Source organism: Pipra filicauda, unplaced genomic scaffold (assembly GCF_003945595.2).
Source record: "Pipra filicauda isolate LSUMZ 115617 unplaced genomic scaffold, ASM394559v2 scaffold573_size283568_pilon, whole genome shotgun sequence".
NCBI classification, from domain to species: domain Eukaryota; kingdom Metazoa; phylum Chordata; class Aves; order Passeriformes; family Pipridae; genus Pipra; species Pipra filicauda.
In genome coordinates, this window is record NW_024104724.1 from 5017 (window position 1) to 21660 (window position 16644).

Here is a 16644-nt window from a genome sequence, read left to right on the forward strand (position 1 = left end):
CCTTTTTCAGTTGTTCTCCAAAGGTATAGATAGATCTATATTGTCTCGTACACATATGATATGATGTCTCTGTGTTTTGGATAAGAAACAAGATAGTTCGTAAAGTCTACTTTTGGGTCAGGAAATAGGAGAGGATGATTGAGAGGCGCTAAAGTATGGGGGAGGAGAACTGAGACTGGGAGAAACACTGGGGTAATACTTAAAGCTCAAGGGAGGAAGGTTAGACAAAATACTGAACTGCTCCGTAAGTGAGCACCATCATTCAATGCATTGACAAAGGCAGAAGTGCAGTCGAAGAAACCCAGATGTGATTATACCTTCTATATTGGGTTTTTGTGTCAAGGTTTTGGGGGCTGCAGGTGTGGCTTCTGTGAGAATCTGGCAGAAGCTTCCTATGTGTCCAGTAGAGCCGGTGCCAGCCAGCTCCAAGGTTGACTTGCTGCTGGCCAAGGCTGTATGTACCCTTATAACCCATGAAGGTTCACAGTGGAGCAGGGGAGTGCCCAAAGGAGGCTGTGATACTGAGGGAAGCCTGCACTGAAAGAGGCTTCTGGCAGCACCTGTGGAGAGAGAAGCCCATGCTGGAGCAGGTTTGCTGGCAGGACTTGTGACCCTGTGGGGGACCCACAGGGAAGCAGTCTGTTCGTGAAGGAGTGCATCCCATTGAAGGGACCCATGCTGGAGCAGTTCATGAAGAACTGCAGTCTGTGGGAAGGACCTGTGTTTGGGAAGTTTGTGAAGCACTGTCTCACGTGGGGATCACCCCATGCTAGTGCAAGACAGTGAGAAGTCCTTTCCAAGAGCAGAAAGGAGTGGCAGAAGCAGCGAATCTTGAACTAACCACAGGCCCCATTCCCCGTTTCCCTGCACTGCTGGGAGAAGGAGGTAGGGAATTTGGGAGAGAAGTTGAACCTGGGGAGAACGGAAGGGCTGAGGGAAAGTGTTTTAAGATTTCATTGTATTTCTAAATATCCTACTCTGACTTCTGATTGGCAATATATTAAATTAATCTCCCCAGATTGAGTCTCTTTTGCCCATGACTGTAATTGCTGAGTGAATTCTCCCTGTACTTTAGTGTCGAGTCTTTAGTTATATTTCCTCTCCTTTGTCCATTCGAGAAGGGTAGCGATACAGTAGTTGTGGTGAGTACCTGGGATCCGCCCAGGGTCAGCTCACCACATCTTTGTTTTGTTAAGGTCATGGATGATACCAGTGGCATAGAAAGTACATTTATTAATTTTACAGAGAGTACCAGGCTGGGAGGTGATTTGTGTTCTGTGAAGAATAAATTTACTATTTAAAATGGCTTAGAAAAATTAAAGAAATAATGTAAAAGGGATAATGCCATTTAGGATGAAAAATGAAAAGTATTGTGCTTTGATTAAATCCTTCTCTATATAAATACAAAGTAGCAATAATTACAGAAAAAAGAATCCCAAATTTTTAGGTGAATCTTAACCTGAGCATGCGTCAGTAGTGCTGTGCAATTGCAATAAGGATAATCATTCTCCTGGGGTATATGGTTAGAAGAGACATATTTCACCTGTCACATAATAATTCCCCTCCAGTTTATTTGGTCTTCATCTATTTTGTGCATTAGATGTAAGAAATGGTTTGAGCGCATGGGAGAATCTTCCAGGGCAAAGTAACAGAAGAATGTTCAGAAGTCTGGAAGAAAATGTGTCAGTATGGACAGGTGGAAAAAGTAGTTTGCTCAGACTAGAACAGACCAAGAAAGATGTGGAAGCAGTCTCTGGGTGTGGGAAGAGATGTTACAGAGTGAAAGGGCCTAAACTTTGTATTGTGTTGGAAAGTAAAGGGCTGTGGCAGAACTTCTGGGAAGGGTAGTTTGACATTGGATTTGATTTCTGTTTATGGCCAAAATACTCATAATGGCAACCAGGGTTGTTTTGTTGTCAGTAATACTGGGGGATGTGGTTTCTCTGTAGTTGCTGGAGAGAGTGCTCTAATGGGTTCCCTTGCACAGAGAGGAGAACATCAGCTTTGATGTGGGAGGCTTCCCCTTCCTTGCCTTCCGTTCCTCAGGGCTGTCGACCGCGGCTGGGGGAAGCTGAGCAAAAGGCAGGAGGTCTGACAGTGTGGATGTCCACTAGGACACTAAATGAGGTTCAGGGGTCAATTTTACTAATAAATTGCATTTATCTTTAGGAAGGTTGTGAAGTATTCATCATGGGTTTTTTGTTTTGTTTTTTTTTTTTTTAAGAATTTAGCCAAGACCACACCGGACAGAAACTTAGATATAGACGACACTACCTTGGAGAAGTAGGAGAGAGTAAGGTAACCTGTTTCCTCTTTATTTTCTCCACATTGGGTTTTATATGAGACTAGAGTTTGGTGCACAAGTGATATTGATATTTTCTGATACCTGTTGATTTGACATTGTTTTAGTGTTGTGTCTTTGCATAAGGAAGGCCACATATTAAGTGTATGCTATCATGTATGGAAACATATAAGATTTTATTCATCTGCAGGGGGATTTTAACCAGCTTGAAGGTGTTAAAGTATGCTCAAAATTTTGAGTGGTTGTCAATAGAATGAGTAATATCGTGTGTTGTCAGCCTTCACAAATTTGTCATGGCTGTGGCCCTGATGGTTTTGACAGTTTCATGATGATAAATTTTGGCTGTTTCATGCAAATTGAATCAGAAAGGAATTCCTAAGAACACAAAACTGAACCCCCTGAGACCATGAGCTCTTAATTCTTGCTCAACCACACACTGCTCATAATGATTTCTCACATCTCGTGTTATAAGCTGTTCATTGCTATTGTGGGAGGTAACTAACGTGTAAATATATACACATGCACTTTCTACATATTCATTTGTTGTGTACTTTTGATTTATCTGCACAGAATGGCGGGGTGGTTGAGATTGGCAGGGACCTCTAGAAGTGTCCAACACCAGTGCTCGGTATTACCTACAGCAGATTACTTTGTGACAATGTTCAGTAAGTTTTGAGTATCTCCAAGGACAGAGACTTGGAGATACAGTATCCTCTCTGGGACCTGTTCCAGTGTTTGACCCCCCCCTTGGAGTAAGGAAGTTTTTCCTTAAGTTCAGATGTCCAGTTTGTACCTGTTGTATGTTATCTTATCACTGGACAGAAGTGGGAAGACTGGCTCAATGTCTTTCTTCCCCTCAGGCATTTAATATAATGATAAGACTCCTGCCACCATACCCTGAGTCTTCTCTATGATCAATAGTCCCAGCTCTCTCAGCCTCTGCTCAGATGTCAGATGCTCCAAGCCCTTAAATGTCTTTGCAGCACTTTGCTGGTCTCACTCCAGTGTGTCTGTGTTGTACGGAGGAGTGTGGAACTAGTGCAGCATTTCAGATGTGTTTCAGCAGTGCAGAGTAGAGAAGGATCGTGTCCCTCAATCTGCAGGCAATACCTTTCCTAAAGCAGCCCAGGATGTAGTTGAAAGGATCCTCTTCACTGATTTCACTATATTAGATATATAGTCTGGGAAATATTTCCTGCTTTGTTCTAAATTCTGGATTTTTCCATTTCCAAACTATATTAGCTTGATATAATATTAATTATATTTTGTGACATTTCAGAAACAGTGATAGAAAAGGTATATTCATTGGAATGGAGATATTTGCTTCAGCTGATTCTTGCTAGATTAAGGAATATTTTGAGGCTGAGTAATTTTTAGGTATCAATTTAATTTGGTATTTGCTTTCCATTTCTCATAGTAGTTTCCTCATTCTCATAGTAGTTAAAAAACCCAAAAGTGGTTAAAAGTGGTATTTCTCTGCTGTAGTAGTCTTGGTTTTAAAGCACTTGAGTCCTAATTTCAAATAACTTTCCATGTTGAGTTCATGCTGCTTAAGATTTTGGGTTCTTTTAGTTTTGTCTCCAAGGACAGTGTTCTATCTCCTGTCTTTTTCCCATTATTTTATTTTTTTAGATCTTTTCAGATTTTTTGTGCCACCTTCGAAATTTGTACAAAGTCTGCTAAACTTCATTTACGTCAAGGAAGCATATATTTTGTCTAGCACTGCTGATCTTTTACTAACAAGGTTTGGATTTTCGTTGCTTTGTGTGGGGTTTTTGTTTTGTTTTGTTTTTTTTTTTTGTGTGAAATTACTTTCCATCTGCTTTCCGCCTTCATATGTACAGTAGAACTTAGTAACAAAACATGGTGAGTCTGAAAGTTTTGCTTTTTCTAAGACTTTTTTTCTAAGACTTTTTATCTAAGACCTTTTCATCCTTCTCCAGCACAAAAGATTTTTGCTATTTCAGATTATGTCACATCTTTAAGCTCCTGAAACTGAAATGTTTCTTCTACTTTTATCTTGGAGTAGGTTAAAAATGTAAAGAATTGGAGGACTGGCTACATTATTGTGTAGATGCTTGCAACATTTTTTTGCTTGTTGTAGCTGGTTTTGGTAGTTGATTTAGTACTTTGCAGATTCATTTTTGTACTGCTTATGTGACCATATAATGCTCAGTACAGCATTCATTTAATTACAGAGAAAAAGAATTCTCATATACACAATAATACTTCAGAGATGATGTTATAGTGCGTATTTTGTTGAAAATTGTCAGTTTTGTGAGAAAATGTTTGTATTGCCTGTAAGGTGTTTTTCAGGAGTCTGTTACCCTGAGTGGGGCTGATGCTGGTTCATATTTTTCCCATGCAGCACGCTGTATAATATATCCCTTCTTTTCTTGTATTAATTTTTGTCTTGGGAAGCAATATGATCAGCTGCTGTAGAGGTTGTCATAAAGTAAGAATTTTAAGATAGACAGTCCCTAGTACATATGTGTATTGTTTACATGACTTTTCATGGTTAAACACCTATCTGATCATAAGATGATGTAAAGGTAAAATAATTCAATGGATTATGTACCTTTTTCCTGTAATTACAGTTCATTTATCTATAAACTCTGTTGTAGCTGTTACTCTTTCTTAGCTACCACAATATTCAAATCAGTAAGTTGTTTTTAACAGCAAAGTTCTCTCCTAGAGGGCATCTAATCACAGTCTGAAGGATGTATGAAGAGTCCACTAGTTCCTGTGACTTAATGGTTAATCATCATTTCTGAGAGTGATTATTTATAAACATTAACCCAGAGAATGATAAAAAGAGGTTTTAAGGGAAGTCCTTTTTTTACTCATTTTAAATAATATTTGGAATGATAAGCCAAGTCCTAGAAAATGAGAAAATTGCTGATGATGTCTCAGTACAAGAGAGTGATTCAATCCCAACAATAACAGTTTACAGAAGAAAGAGATAGGGCTTAACTGTGATATCTACGTAAGGGAAATACAGAGTCAAAACTTGACATACGAAAGTGTAGTAATAACTAATAACTAGTGACTGAAGCCAAAGTAGTTCAAACTGGACATAAAGTACAAAGGGCAGTGACTAGCCTTTCAGACTGTCCCAGCAAGTGATGGACTCTTTAGCTCTTAATAACTTGAATTTTGGTGTGGATGCCTTTCTGTTGAGGTTAAACACAAGTTAGTGGTCTTAGAGGTTGGAAGCTGAAGGAAATAAAAGGCCTCTGTTTAAGAGGACATAATTCTGATTTTGTGAGCCTGTCTGCCCTGAAATGGTGAACCTTCCAAGGAAAAATCAGGAATTTACAGTGGGTTGTTGTTTTTTTGTTGGTTTTGTTTTTTGTTAAACTAGGTTGCATCTCCAGTCTCCTCCTCCTCCTGCTTTTATCTGCACCTTTGAGGTTAGTGTTAGTTGGCTGATCTCTTCTCAATCACACGTTCTGCACCTACAAAAAATTAAGACAGTTCTCCTCTTTAGTAGGGATTCCTTCAAACTGGTAGGAAATTCGATATTTTCAACAAAATGGACAAAGAATTTTACAAGATTGGTTTAGAATGATTGAAGTTTCCTTAGGCCCCTGCCTTTGAGTGGTTACTACTAGGACAGAGTGTTTAGGCTTGAGGCTAAATGAACCCCATAGAAACATCTATTCAGCCTTGTTGAAGTAGTTCATGAAACAGGTAGAATTTAATTTTTTTCAAGGACTTTGCTTAATAGCATGGCAAAAAAAAAAAAAAAAAAAAGCTGGAACTGCATATGGCAAAAGGCTTGAGAATAAAAAGAGAACAGTTGCTCCACAGTTTTTTCTTCTGGAGTTCAAATCACAGGTGCAAATTAAACTGCCAGATTCATTGTCATAATTATCATCTGTATTTGTGCACAGTGGTAATCTGTCATGAAGGGTGGAAGACTAGGCCAGGAGGAAGTACCTAAGGCTTAACGAAGATGTGTAAAGTTGTGCACTGACATGGTATCGTTGCCAAACAGCAGTGCACACTGGGGTATGCCTGACTGGGATGTAGCTCTGCTAGAAAGGAGCTGGGGGTGCTGTTGGGTGGCAAGCTTAACAGTGCCAGCACTGTGCCCTTGTGGCAATGAAGGCAAACTGAGTCCTATTTTGTAAGAGCCTACCTAGGACGGTAGATCTGATTTGTCCCCTGATTTGAAGAGAGAGATTGAAAAATTGGAAAAGGTGGCCACCAGGATGATTTGTATGTTAGAAGGATGATCAGTATGTTAGAGAACTAACATACAACTAACTAACAATATCTGGAAACAGATTCAGGGAAGTTTGTATTGGAATCATAGAATTGTTTAGGTTAGAAAAGACCTCTCAAGGTAATAGAGGTCAACTGCTCACCCAGCATTGCCAAGTCTACCTCTAAACCATGTTCCTAAATGCCACATCTACACATCCTTTACATACCTCCAGGGATGGTGATTCCAGCACTGCCATGGGCACCCTGTTCCAATGCTTGACAACCCTTTCAGTGAAGAAATTTTTCTGATATCCAATCTAAACCTCCCGTTGTGCAACTTGAGGTAATTTTCTCATGTTATTTGGGAGAAAAGACCAACCCCCACCCTGCTACAGACAGCAATAAGATCCCCCATGAGCCTTTTCTTCAAGCTAAGCACTCTCAGCTCCCTCAGCTAATCCTCATAAGACTTGTGCTCCAGGCCCTTCACCAGCTTCATTGCCTTTCTTTGGACATGCTCCAGCACCTCAAAGGAGAGAAGGTTTGGAGAAATTAAACATCCAATACGTGTAGCTATGAAGAAGTAGTTGTTTTCTGTTCAGAAGGATGCATAGTGAGAGAAGAAATTCCATTTCAGTATTAGAAAAAGGAACTAAACATTGGAGTAAGTTCTTCAAAAGCATGCTAGAATCTTCCTCACTGAAATATTGAAGGCTCATCTTGGCAGCACCTTAGCTTACCTGATGTAAGGCCCTGTTAAAACCTAATGAAATAGGATCCAAGGGGAGGTTGGAGACAAGATAATTTCTAGAGCTCTTTTTCAGCCTGGGCTGGTGTGGTTAGAGCTGCTTGGCAGTGTTGGCTCTGGGCAGAGATAGCAAGGTTGTAGATTTGGCAGTAGCAAAACTGTGTGAAGCAGTGTGATTACAATTACTGGCAGGCACTTAATGGAATATTTTTATATAAATATTGGATTTTCAGTTTTTAAAGCGGAACCAATAAGGAAAATGAAATTTACTTGTGTTGCTTTTTTATCTTTGTTCTTTTTATTGTTTTGTAAAAGAAAATAAAATATCTACTTATGTGGAAAAAAAATTAAAAATGCAAGTGTGATGCACTCAGAATTTTAATAACAGGTTTATTTAAATACAGAGCTAAAATGAATAATATGTTTATATTATTCACATTGTTTTTATATATATATATATTATAATGTTGTACTGCTTTATGACGATGCAGCAGAAGCAAATCTGTGGACTGCATGTGTTTCACAGGGCTATTTGCTTTGCTTGCCAGATAGCTGAAATGAAGCAGTGCTTGGTTCAGGTGGCCAGATAGCAGGTTCTGCCTCAGGCAGAGGGCAGAGCAAAGACACTTGAGATACTATATTAGTAAAGCTGTGAGGAATTACAAAAATTGACGAAGCAGGTGTTCTACACCAAGAAAAACTGTGGGCAGAGCTGTGAGGGGATTTCTTGAGGCAGACATGACTGCAAAGAAGAGGTATGTATACTATGGGAATTTGGGGTATTTTAGTCTGATTCTGAAATAAGGTATCTAGATGATGAACTGGTAGCTCTGGATGCTCTTTTCAGTTGTGTGTGATTCAGTTTTTCATAGCATCCATCTGTTCTGTATATTTTTGTGTCATCTGCAGTTATCTGCATTAGATGCAGAGTAGTCAGGTGGGGTGGTGATATTTATTTGCATGTGCACATTCTGGAAGGTGTTGGAGGAAACAGGTGTGTTGTAGAAACTTGGGTGCACCTCTTACCTTTCTTTAGTCTCTTTTTGTGCACCTACTCAGCATGGAGTCTGAGTAGAATCAGAAATACCTCGCTGTGTGTGAGGATCTGGGCTACAGACCTGGGTTTGCTACATTTCCAGCTGATATGTATGTGCTCTTTCCAGGAATCTTCAATTAAGCAGACAGTTCTCTCTCTCTCTCTCTCTCTCTCTCTCTCTCTCGTGACTCTCTGGAAAATTACTTTGGTGTTTCTCCTAAGAGAAGACTCTTTTAAATACTCTTCTGGTTTTCCTGTGGTCAGAGGCATTTTTCTCTCACAGCTGACTCAGGGTTTGCTTAAGAGAAGATGATGTTAAAAAAGAGTAGAAATTCTGTCTTTATCCTGTAACTGCTTAATATGTACGCAGATGAGGTCAGTGAGAGTAGGTCTTTTCCACTCCATCTTTCAAGTCAAAATCCTGTTGAAACCAGCAGTCTATTGCAACCATCTTCGTTTCATCCAAATCAAGTTTTCTTATAAACTGTCACAGGGGAATTTCACTTATGTTAAGAAGTAATATTGTACCAAGTCCTCATGACTTATCCTTGTAACGTAGACTGACAGGAAAATCTGACTCTGTAATTAAAGAGCATTTCACACCACTGTTTTCTGAATGATTTTATTGCTTCGACATTTCTTTTTGTGCTCGTTAGCTGAGATATAACACCATGCACTAATGGAAAGTAAATCGTCCACTGAATATAGCACTATTACATGTTAGATGGGTTTTTCCTGAGGCTTCAATTGCAGGGTGTTAGTTCTCCATAAACATTAATTCCTTGTATTTTCCCTAGTATCTTCTGTTTATGAAGGATTCTTTTTGACCTTTTAGAGGTGAAGGCATCTTGAAATAAATGTCCTACTCTTCAGTGTACATACATTGGGTGCTGAGATTGGGAAAGCTAGGGAATTTCTTCAGAGTTCTTAAAACAGGAAACCAGTGGTCCATAGTTCTGAGCATTGAAGGAAATCAGTTGAGCTGAATGCCCAGAAAATGAGAAATACACAAAAAGAGGTTATCTGAAAACATTTTATTTTTTAGGGGTTGGGTAATATTCACCTGCAAATTCCTTCTCTGAACAGAATTCTCTGGGCAGCATTCTCCTGCCTTCATTGCAGGATGTCTTTTTGTGTCCCCAGAGTTGATGGCCTGATTCGTTAGATAACTATCCATCTGCCTCAGCAGAAGTAGAGTCCTCCATACATATTTAAGGAAGTATTGTATTATGTGTTGTTGTGGATTAGCCAATGTAGGCAGTCAGGTCCTTCCCCCAGTCACTTGTCTCACTCTCCACACAGTGGGATCGGAGAAAGGACTAGAGGGTAAAAGCGAGAAAGCTTGTGGGTTGAGATAAAGACAGCTTTATAAGAAAAGCAAAAGCTGTGCACACAAGCAAAGCAAAATAAGGAATTGCAGATATTCAACCATCTCCATGAAAGCACAGCTTCATCATGTGTAACAGCAACTTGGGAAGACAAAACCCACCAATTTGCACGTCCCCCGTTTCTTCTTTTCCAAGTTTTTATTACTGAGTGTGATGTCATATGGTTCAGCTGTCCTGGATGTGTCCCTTCCCACCTTCTTGTGTTTCCCCAGCCTCCTGGCTGGCAGGGCAGTATGTGAAACACAAAAAGCCTTGATGCTGTGTGAATGCTGTTCAGCAGTGTTATTGATGCTGTTTTCAGTACAAATCCAAACCCTAGCCCCATACAAGCTACTATGAAGAAAACTAACTCTATCCCAGAGAAGAACAGTAGGAATATTCAAAGCTGTAGCTACTGCAGAAGAATTCTTGATGACCATTTTGAACCTTGTGTTTGGTTGATATGTCATATTTTAAACTTCACAGAGGCTGTGTTGAGGTTCTGCTGCCTCTTTTTCTATTATTTTGACATTTTTATTTGCTTGTGTATACGTGAGTAGGTTTATGAAGGTCATTTCCAGCATTTCAAGGAAGTTAAACTGAAACAATTAAAATTTCACTGTGTGGAATTGTGTTGACTCTGCCTTATGTAAATAACTGAGTTGCTGGCACATATTGCTAATGCATATAACTCCTCTGCTGTTTGAACTTACGGGGTAAATAACAGTGGAAGGTAGTTGCTGTGTAAATAAAACAACCTTTAGTGTAGACTGCAGTCATGTACTTTATCAACCACTTCCACCACCATTTAGTAGAATGCAAAGATCTCACAAGATATGGGAACTTATTTACTGTAAGTATTTCTTCAGGTGAAATAGTAATTTGTGTTTGAGGAAGTATGCCTGCTATGTGTAGCTAATGCAAAATAAATCACAGAAAGATATTTTTAAAAGAATTATCTAAGTAATTGTACAGAATAAGACATTTAAAGTCAGTATTTATTATAAGAAACTTGATGATGGAATTTGGGAATTATGCAGTTGAAGATCACTGGGGGTAGAAATTGATGCCTAGAATAAACTACAGTTCCTGCATTTGCCTATATGCAACCATTCAGAGAGCTTTATGATTTTCCTACTGTTAGTTTTTGTACCGTCAGACTGTAGAGGATTTGACACCTCTCTGTCAAAGAATAAAAGTCCAACCCTCTCATCTAATTTCTTCTGTTTGTCATTTAAACAAATATCAGTGAGGGATTAAAAAAACCGCTGCGTTCACAGAAACTATGCATAACATACTGTATGCTAATTCCATCCTCATTATGATACTAAGTAACAGTTTTTTTACTTTGTCAAAAAGAACTGTAAATTCTCCCTCTCAAAGCTAAAATCAGATTTATTTATTTTGGTGCTTCTAGCTTGGCAACTAAACCTGTTCAGTTATCTACTCAGTGGCAGGGTCTTCGTCTGTTAAAGGAAGAAGAAGGGTATCATGGTAGAGACAAGAATGCCAAGGATTCCTGGTCTCTGCGTTGATTTATCTGGGGTCTAATTTTCCAAGGTAAATCTGTTCAGATAGATTTTATGTTTCTTCCCTTGGGTAACATCAAATCTTTGAGCACCTGTATGTATTTTGTTAACTGCAGTAAGTTACGTATTCCAAATAATGAATTTTCAAATCTTGTGTGGGGAGAACCACACAATTTCTATGACTAGAATAATTGTAATCTAGACTGTCACAAAACACTGTCACCATTTTCTAGCACTTCTAGCAATTTTAACTGAAATCAGTTTCTTTTCTGTATGATTTACTGGAACGTACAGGGGTTTGTGCTGCAAATGTACAAACACGATGGACAAGATTTTGTGTTTGGTAATCTTTTGTCAGTGGACTGTTTGGAAGCATCTGAGAAGAGTGTTCAATACCATCCACTGTGAATTAACATTCGAGTCATTTTATTATTTATATTGACAACATTATATGTTAGAAAATGTACAGTAAAATCTCAGTGGTTTTGCTGTTATTTTTGTGATTGCCTTTGTAATGAGTGCTAACATGATTAAAGCCTTAGCCAAAAGATGAACATTTTAACTAAATCATGTTAAGTGCTGTCGTAATTTGCAAAGTACACAATCTAAACAGACCTTTCCTTATAGAGTTGTGTCTTTAAAAGGCTTTAGTAATATACTGCCATTTCCCATCAGCTTAGTCTGAACAGCCTCCTACGAAGGAAGATGTCAGTCTGCCATAGTTCTAACTTGTAAAATCAATTGATTATTGGACTTTCTAGACCCCCAAGTTTAAAAAAAAAACCAAACCAAAAGAACCCCTCAAATTGTCTCCTTAGTTAATATATATCACCCTCTTAAATTGCTATACTATTCCTTAATCTACAATAAAGTTTTTAATGTAACAGGTTTTGTCTAAAGATGGTAGAAAAATAGTCTTTATTATGCTAAATTTATTTTTTTTTCTACTCTCCTTACAGTGAACTGCTGTTACTTTAAAGAAACCATTTTGAGGTTCTTTCTTATGGGTATTAGGAAGCCAGTAGCAGAGTTGGTGAATGCTATTACTCTTTTTTTGGCAAATTGCTACAGAGATAGAGTTCATGCAAGCTCATCTGTGAAAAGAATATGGGGAAGAAGAATAAAACAAATTGGTAATGACTGACAGATAAAGAACCAAAAAAAGATGAAGGGAAAAAGAATTCAGTGCACAGAGGTCTTTTTATTGAGAAGGAAAAAGCAGTAATTGTGATGTGGTAGTTCACTCCCTTGGTGTCAGTTTCGAGATGAAAGAGACTATGGACTTGAATGTCTGCGTTGCCCTCTGTGCGACAGGAGAAATTTAGAATCGGATTTTGTATGTAAATTCTTATCTTGAATACACTGAAGTTTGTTCTATAGCTCTATACATTTCAATCCTGATTTTCGATACCAATACCAATGAAGTATTGTAGAAATTGCAGTGGTTTAAAACTGTGTCAGTTTTAAACAAAACTATAGTACAATAAGAACATCAAAGTGGAGTTAATTGATGAAGAAAATCTGTAAAGATTGTGAAAGTTCTATTGATTATGTTGTGGTTTTTCTTGTATCTTCTACTTTGGACTTAAAAGTGTTGTGCTTTTCTAGAGACTTCTCCTTCACTGACGCTACATTAGAATCACAAAGAAAGATATATTGATTAGGTAGAAGTACCTTTAGGATTAGGGAGAGGTTATTGTTCATTCTTGTGAACTTGAATCTTTGACCAAACCTGGGGTTTATAATACTCTGACAGATTTTGCTTTCAGAGCAAATTCTGGGGGTTTTTGTGATGTAAACAGTAGAGGATGAGATCTGTTAAAGGAGCACTCAGTAAATTTAATATCCAAATCTTGTTCTTTTTCAGATTGTCTTTTGAGGATTAGCTGCATTTACTTCAGTATTTTAAATCTGTTGACATTTTGGGTAGTGATGGCTCAGCTCCAGCAAGGAGGGCCAGATGAAAAAGAGAAGACCACTGCATTAAAGGGTATGAATCTCTTTTTTACATATATTGACATTTCAGAAATGATTATTAAGGAAAGGAAAATAATTTGTTATAGGTATGGGTTAGAGCTTGGGAATTACAGTACTGGAAGAGACTATTAGTCCACGTGTGCTAAATGCTTATTATCTAATGGTATGTCCATTATCAGTATTTTCATAAGATGATATAAAATATAATTATCTGTGGTAAGGAGTTAACAGAATACAATATCCATTAATTTTTTAAATTTACATAATTATCCTTTGAGAAAGTTGTCTAGTGCTTTTGTGTTCTTAGTTTTTGGGAGTTTTCATTTAATTTATATGATGCTTTTGTTTTATAGTTATACAATCATATTACAGCTTTTAAAAGTCTCTTGGACTGGAATGTTAACAGCAAAAAGGTTCTCAGGACATTGATTTCCATATTAATTTTATACACTTCCCTTTGTATTTTATGTTTTAAAAAATAAATGGACCTAAGTGACTTAGGGGAAAAAAAACTTACATAAATGATAATTTAAATAGTGATTTTCAATTTTGGAAGTACCATGGAGTTGGTTAGACCTTCCAGTAAGCTAACCAAACATTGGGTTTGAAGTGCTTGCATCACACATTTGGACTCTAAATTGTCTTTCAAAGGAGAAAAAAGAATATAGTTTGCAACTCCAGTGTTCATCCTGGATTTCTGCCAAAGCATTATTAGAAATTTATATTCTGTGTGATGATAGATGATGTTTCTTCAGTTGCTGCATTTTTGTGAAATGTTTGATGAAAACCTATGTAGTACTTTTATAAAACCTTGTACTAATTCTGTCAGATTAGTATATTTTGAGGAAGTTATAGTTCATGTTTGGAAAAGTAAAACTCCCATCTTATACTTGTCATTGATTTGATCTTCAGTAAGGATTAGTGTCATTGATGTGATCCAGTGATCTCCCATTGGGCTGTGAAGGTCTCCTGCAGATCACTCAATTTTCAGCTCTGTTGAACTGTCTCAAATTGAGTTGTAAAGTCTAAGATCTTAAGTGAGAGTGGTGGATCAGATCTTGAAGGAATCTCGAAGTTGTTAGAACACTTTGGCTAATTGAAAAGTTGCATAGGAAGAAAGTGACTGTGTCAGTGGTTGCAGGACAGACCAAGTGCAGTCTTCCTCAGTGACTCTGATGGAAGCTGTAAATCATGACAAGCTGTGCATACTACAGATAAGCTTTCATATACTATTGTCCTTGCTACTCAGGAGATAGCTATTTTATTATATAGTAAGTGACACTTCTGTGTAAACACATTTCCAAATAAAGTCACAGTAAGAAGACATGAAGACTTCAGTGAAACTAAATTCTAGAGGTGTGGTGTGACAGGATTCTCTTCACCAAGGAGAGAAAGACTATTTGCTTCCTTGGTATTGTGAAAGTACAGAAGAAGAAAGGGCATGCTTTTTACATCCTGTTGTGAAAGTCTCCTATCATTTGGTTGAGAACCAAAGCAGTTCCCACAGAACTTTCAAAGGACACTGCATGAGAACAAACGTATGATTGCTTATGTAAATTGAATTTCATGGGACTTGCTGTTAAATAGATGTGATGTAAAAGTGAGCTGTGGTGGAGAAAGACAGATTTAGAAATCATCCAGTCAACATCTGATGTTATATGGACGTTTAGATACCACAGAGATGCTCAGACAGCATAATATTTTTTGGAGAGATGTTGAATTCCAGCGGCCATACCAGATGGCCTTTGGTCCTCCAGCTTTGCCCACTGAAATCACTTGCAGAAGAAAGAGCTGGAGACAATCATATGGACACTGGAATGACTGCCAGGTGAACTGGAAGAGTTATAAAAAGAGAAGGTCAAGGAACTTCAAGAATACTGAAGACAATTTTCAGTACACTTCAAACATTTTGAACAATAGAAATTTCAAAGGGCTAAAGGTATCAATATATTAAGCTTAGATAATGTGGGTAACCTACGAACAATAAGACTAAGCAAAAATAATGGTACAAACCTACAAAAATAATTATTTTAATTAATGAAAGGGTGGAAACAGTTGATGCCAAACTAAGCTTTAAGAAAATGAGCCTTTTCGAACTCTTTTCTTTTCTTTGAGCTACAGCTTTGGATGGTAAAGATAATAACTCAGTATACTTAAAATACTTAATGCATTTTCTTGGTAGTACATGGTATCTTGATTTATGAAACAGTAATGGTTCAAAGCCAGTGTAGCACTCCTGAACAGAATGTGTGTGGTCTTCAAATTCATCTATGAGGAAGTAGGAAACTATATTTTGGTGGGATCCTGCAGAATTGTTTCTTAATGATTTTTTGATTATTAATCAGAAAGTCAGATAGGGTAGCGCTGGGCTGTGCAGGTGATAAGCAATGAGAAGAGGAGAGATGATTGTACACTGTTATGTGTGTATGCAGTAATTGTTTGGTAGTGACATGAGCAAAACATGTCCCAATATGCTTACCTGTGGTTAAATGAAAATCCTTAATTCTAGGATAAAGAATGTAGATTATGATTACTTTAGTGTTCTTGCATTAGTGACTGCAGGCTGAACTAGATTATACAATCCTGATCTGAAAAGGATGTGTATGTCATGGCTTGCAATGACATGGATGAGAGTTTTCTCTACCTTGAGAGCTATTTAAGGAGGGTGGTTGAGAGAAGGATTCAGATATAATAGTCTATTTGGGTATCAGAGGAAGGGATAAGAACTGCTATGGTCACACAGCTGGTAAATGCCCATGAGATGGCGTACATCAGATAATCTGACCTCCTCAAGAAGGCAAACAGAACTTTATCAGTGGTTTGATATTGAAGCTAGATAAGTTTAGGTTAAAACATAAATGAGGTATGATTTTATGATTATAGGTTTTATGAATTTATGTACATGCATACCAGAGATTTCTAACATTGACGTAATGAATCATTGAAACAAATCAGTATATCTTTGGTGACTTTTATGTCTCTAAACATTTTTGATCAACATCACAAATAGATAGGTGGGTAAATAAATAAATAAATAATGGCATATACTGCCAATGAGGTTCAGCTTCTGAATCTGGAACAGGATTTCCCATAACAGTGTCCTATGTTAAGTAATATTGGAATATTGTTCTGCTCTTCTACAAATCTGAACAAACACATTTTGTCAGTGTTAATAGTGAAACAAAAAAAGCATAGCATGCATTATATAAATTTTTCCTTTTTTAGATTTATTGTCTAGAATAGACTTGGATGAGCTGATGAAAAAAGATGAGCCACCACTTGAATTCCCTGATACTCTGGAAGGATTTGAGTACATTTTTAATGAAAGTAAGTCATATATACTTTGTAAAGATTATACTTAGAATAATGTTGAGAGGTTATCAGAACTTGAATTTTACCTTATAAGTCTCTATTAGAATTTCACTCTTTTCTGTTAAGAATAAAATTTTAAACTTTAGGGCTGATAGACTTGT

At 37.5% G+C, this 16644-nt stretch overlaps 1 protein-coding gene across 3 annotated transcripts in view; it reads left to right on the forward strand.

Annotated features, from left to right (window-relative positions):
- The first annotated feature begins 12303 nt into the window (after positions 1 to 12303).
- The window catches only part of FAM172A (family with sequence similarity 172 member A), a 255644-nt gene continuing 251303 nt past the window's right edge, over positions 12304 to 16644 (forward strand). Inside the window, exons 1-3 of one of the 3 annotated variants that reach the window (XM_039387535.1) lie at positions 12304 to 12327; positions 13062 to 13184; positions 16397 to 16498. In XM_039387535.1, coding sequence (XP_039243469.1) covers positions 13127 to 13184; positions 16397 to 16498 — 160 coding nt within the window. In that variant the 5' untranslated portion in view covers positions 12304 to 12327; positions 13062 to 13126. Of the gene's footprint in view, positions 12328 to 13061; positions 13185 to 16396; positions 16499 to 16644 lie in introns of those variants that run through there. The other 2 variants (XM_039387536.1, XM_027717126.2) reach the window with 2 other exon arrangements.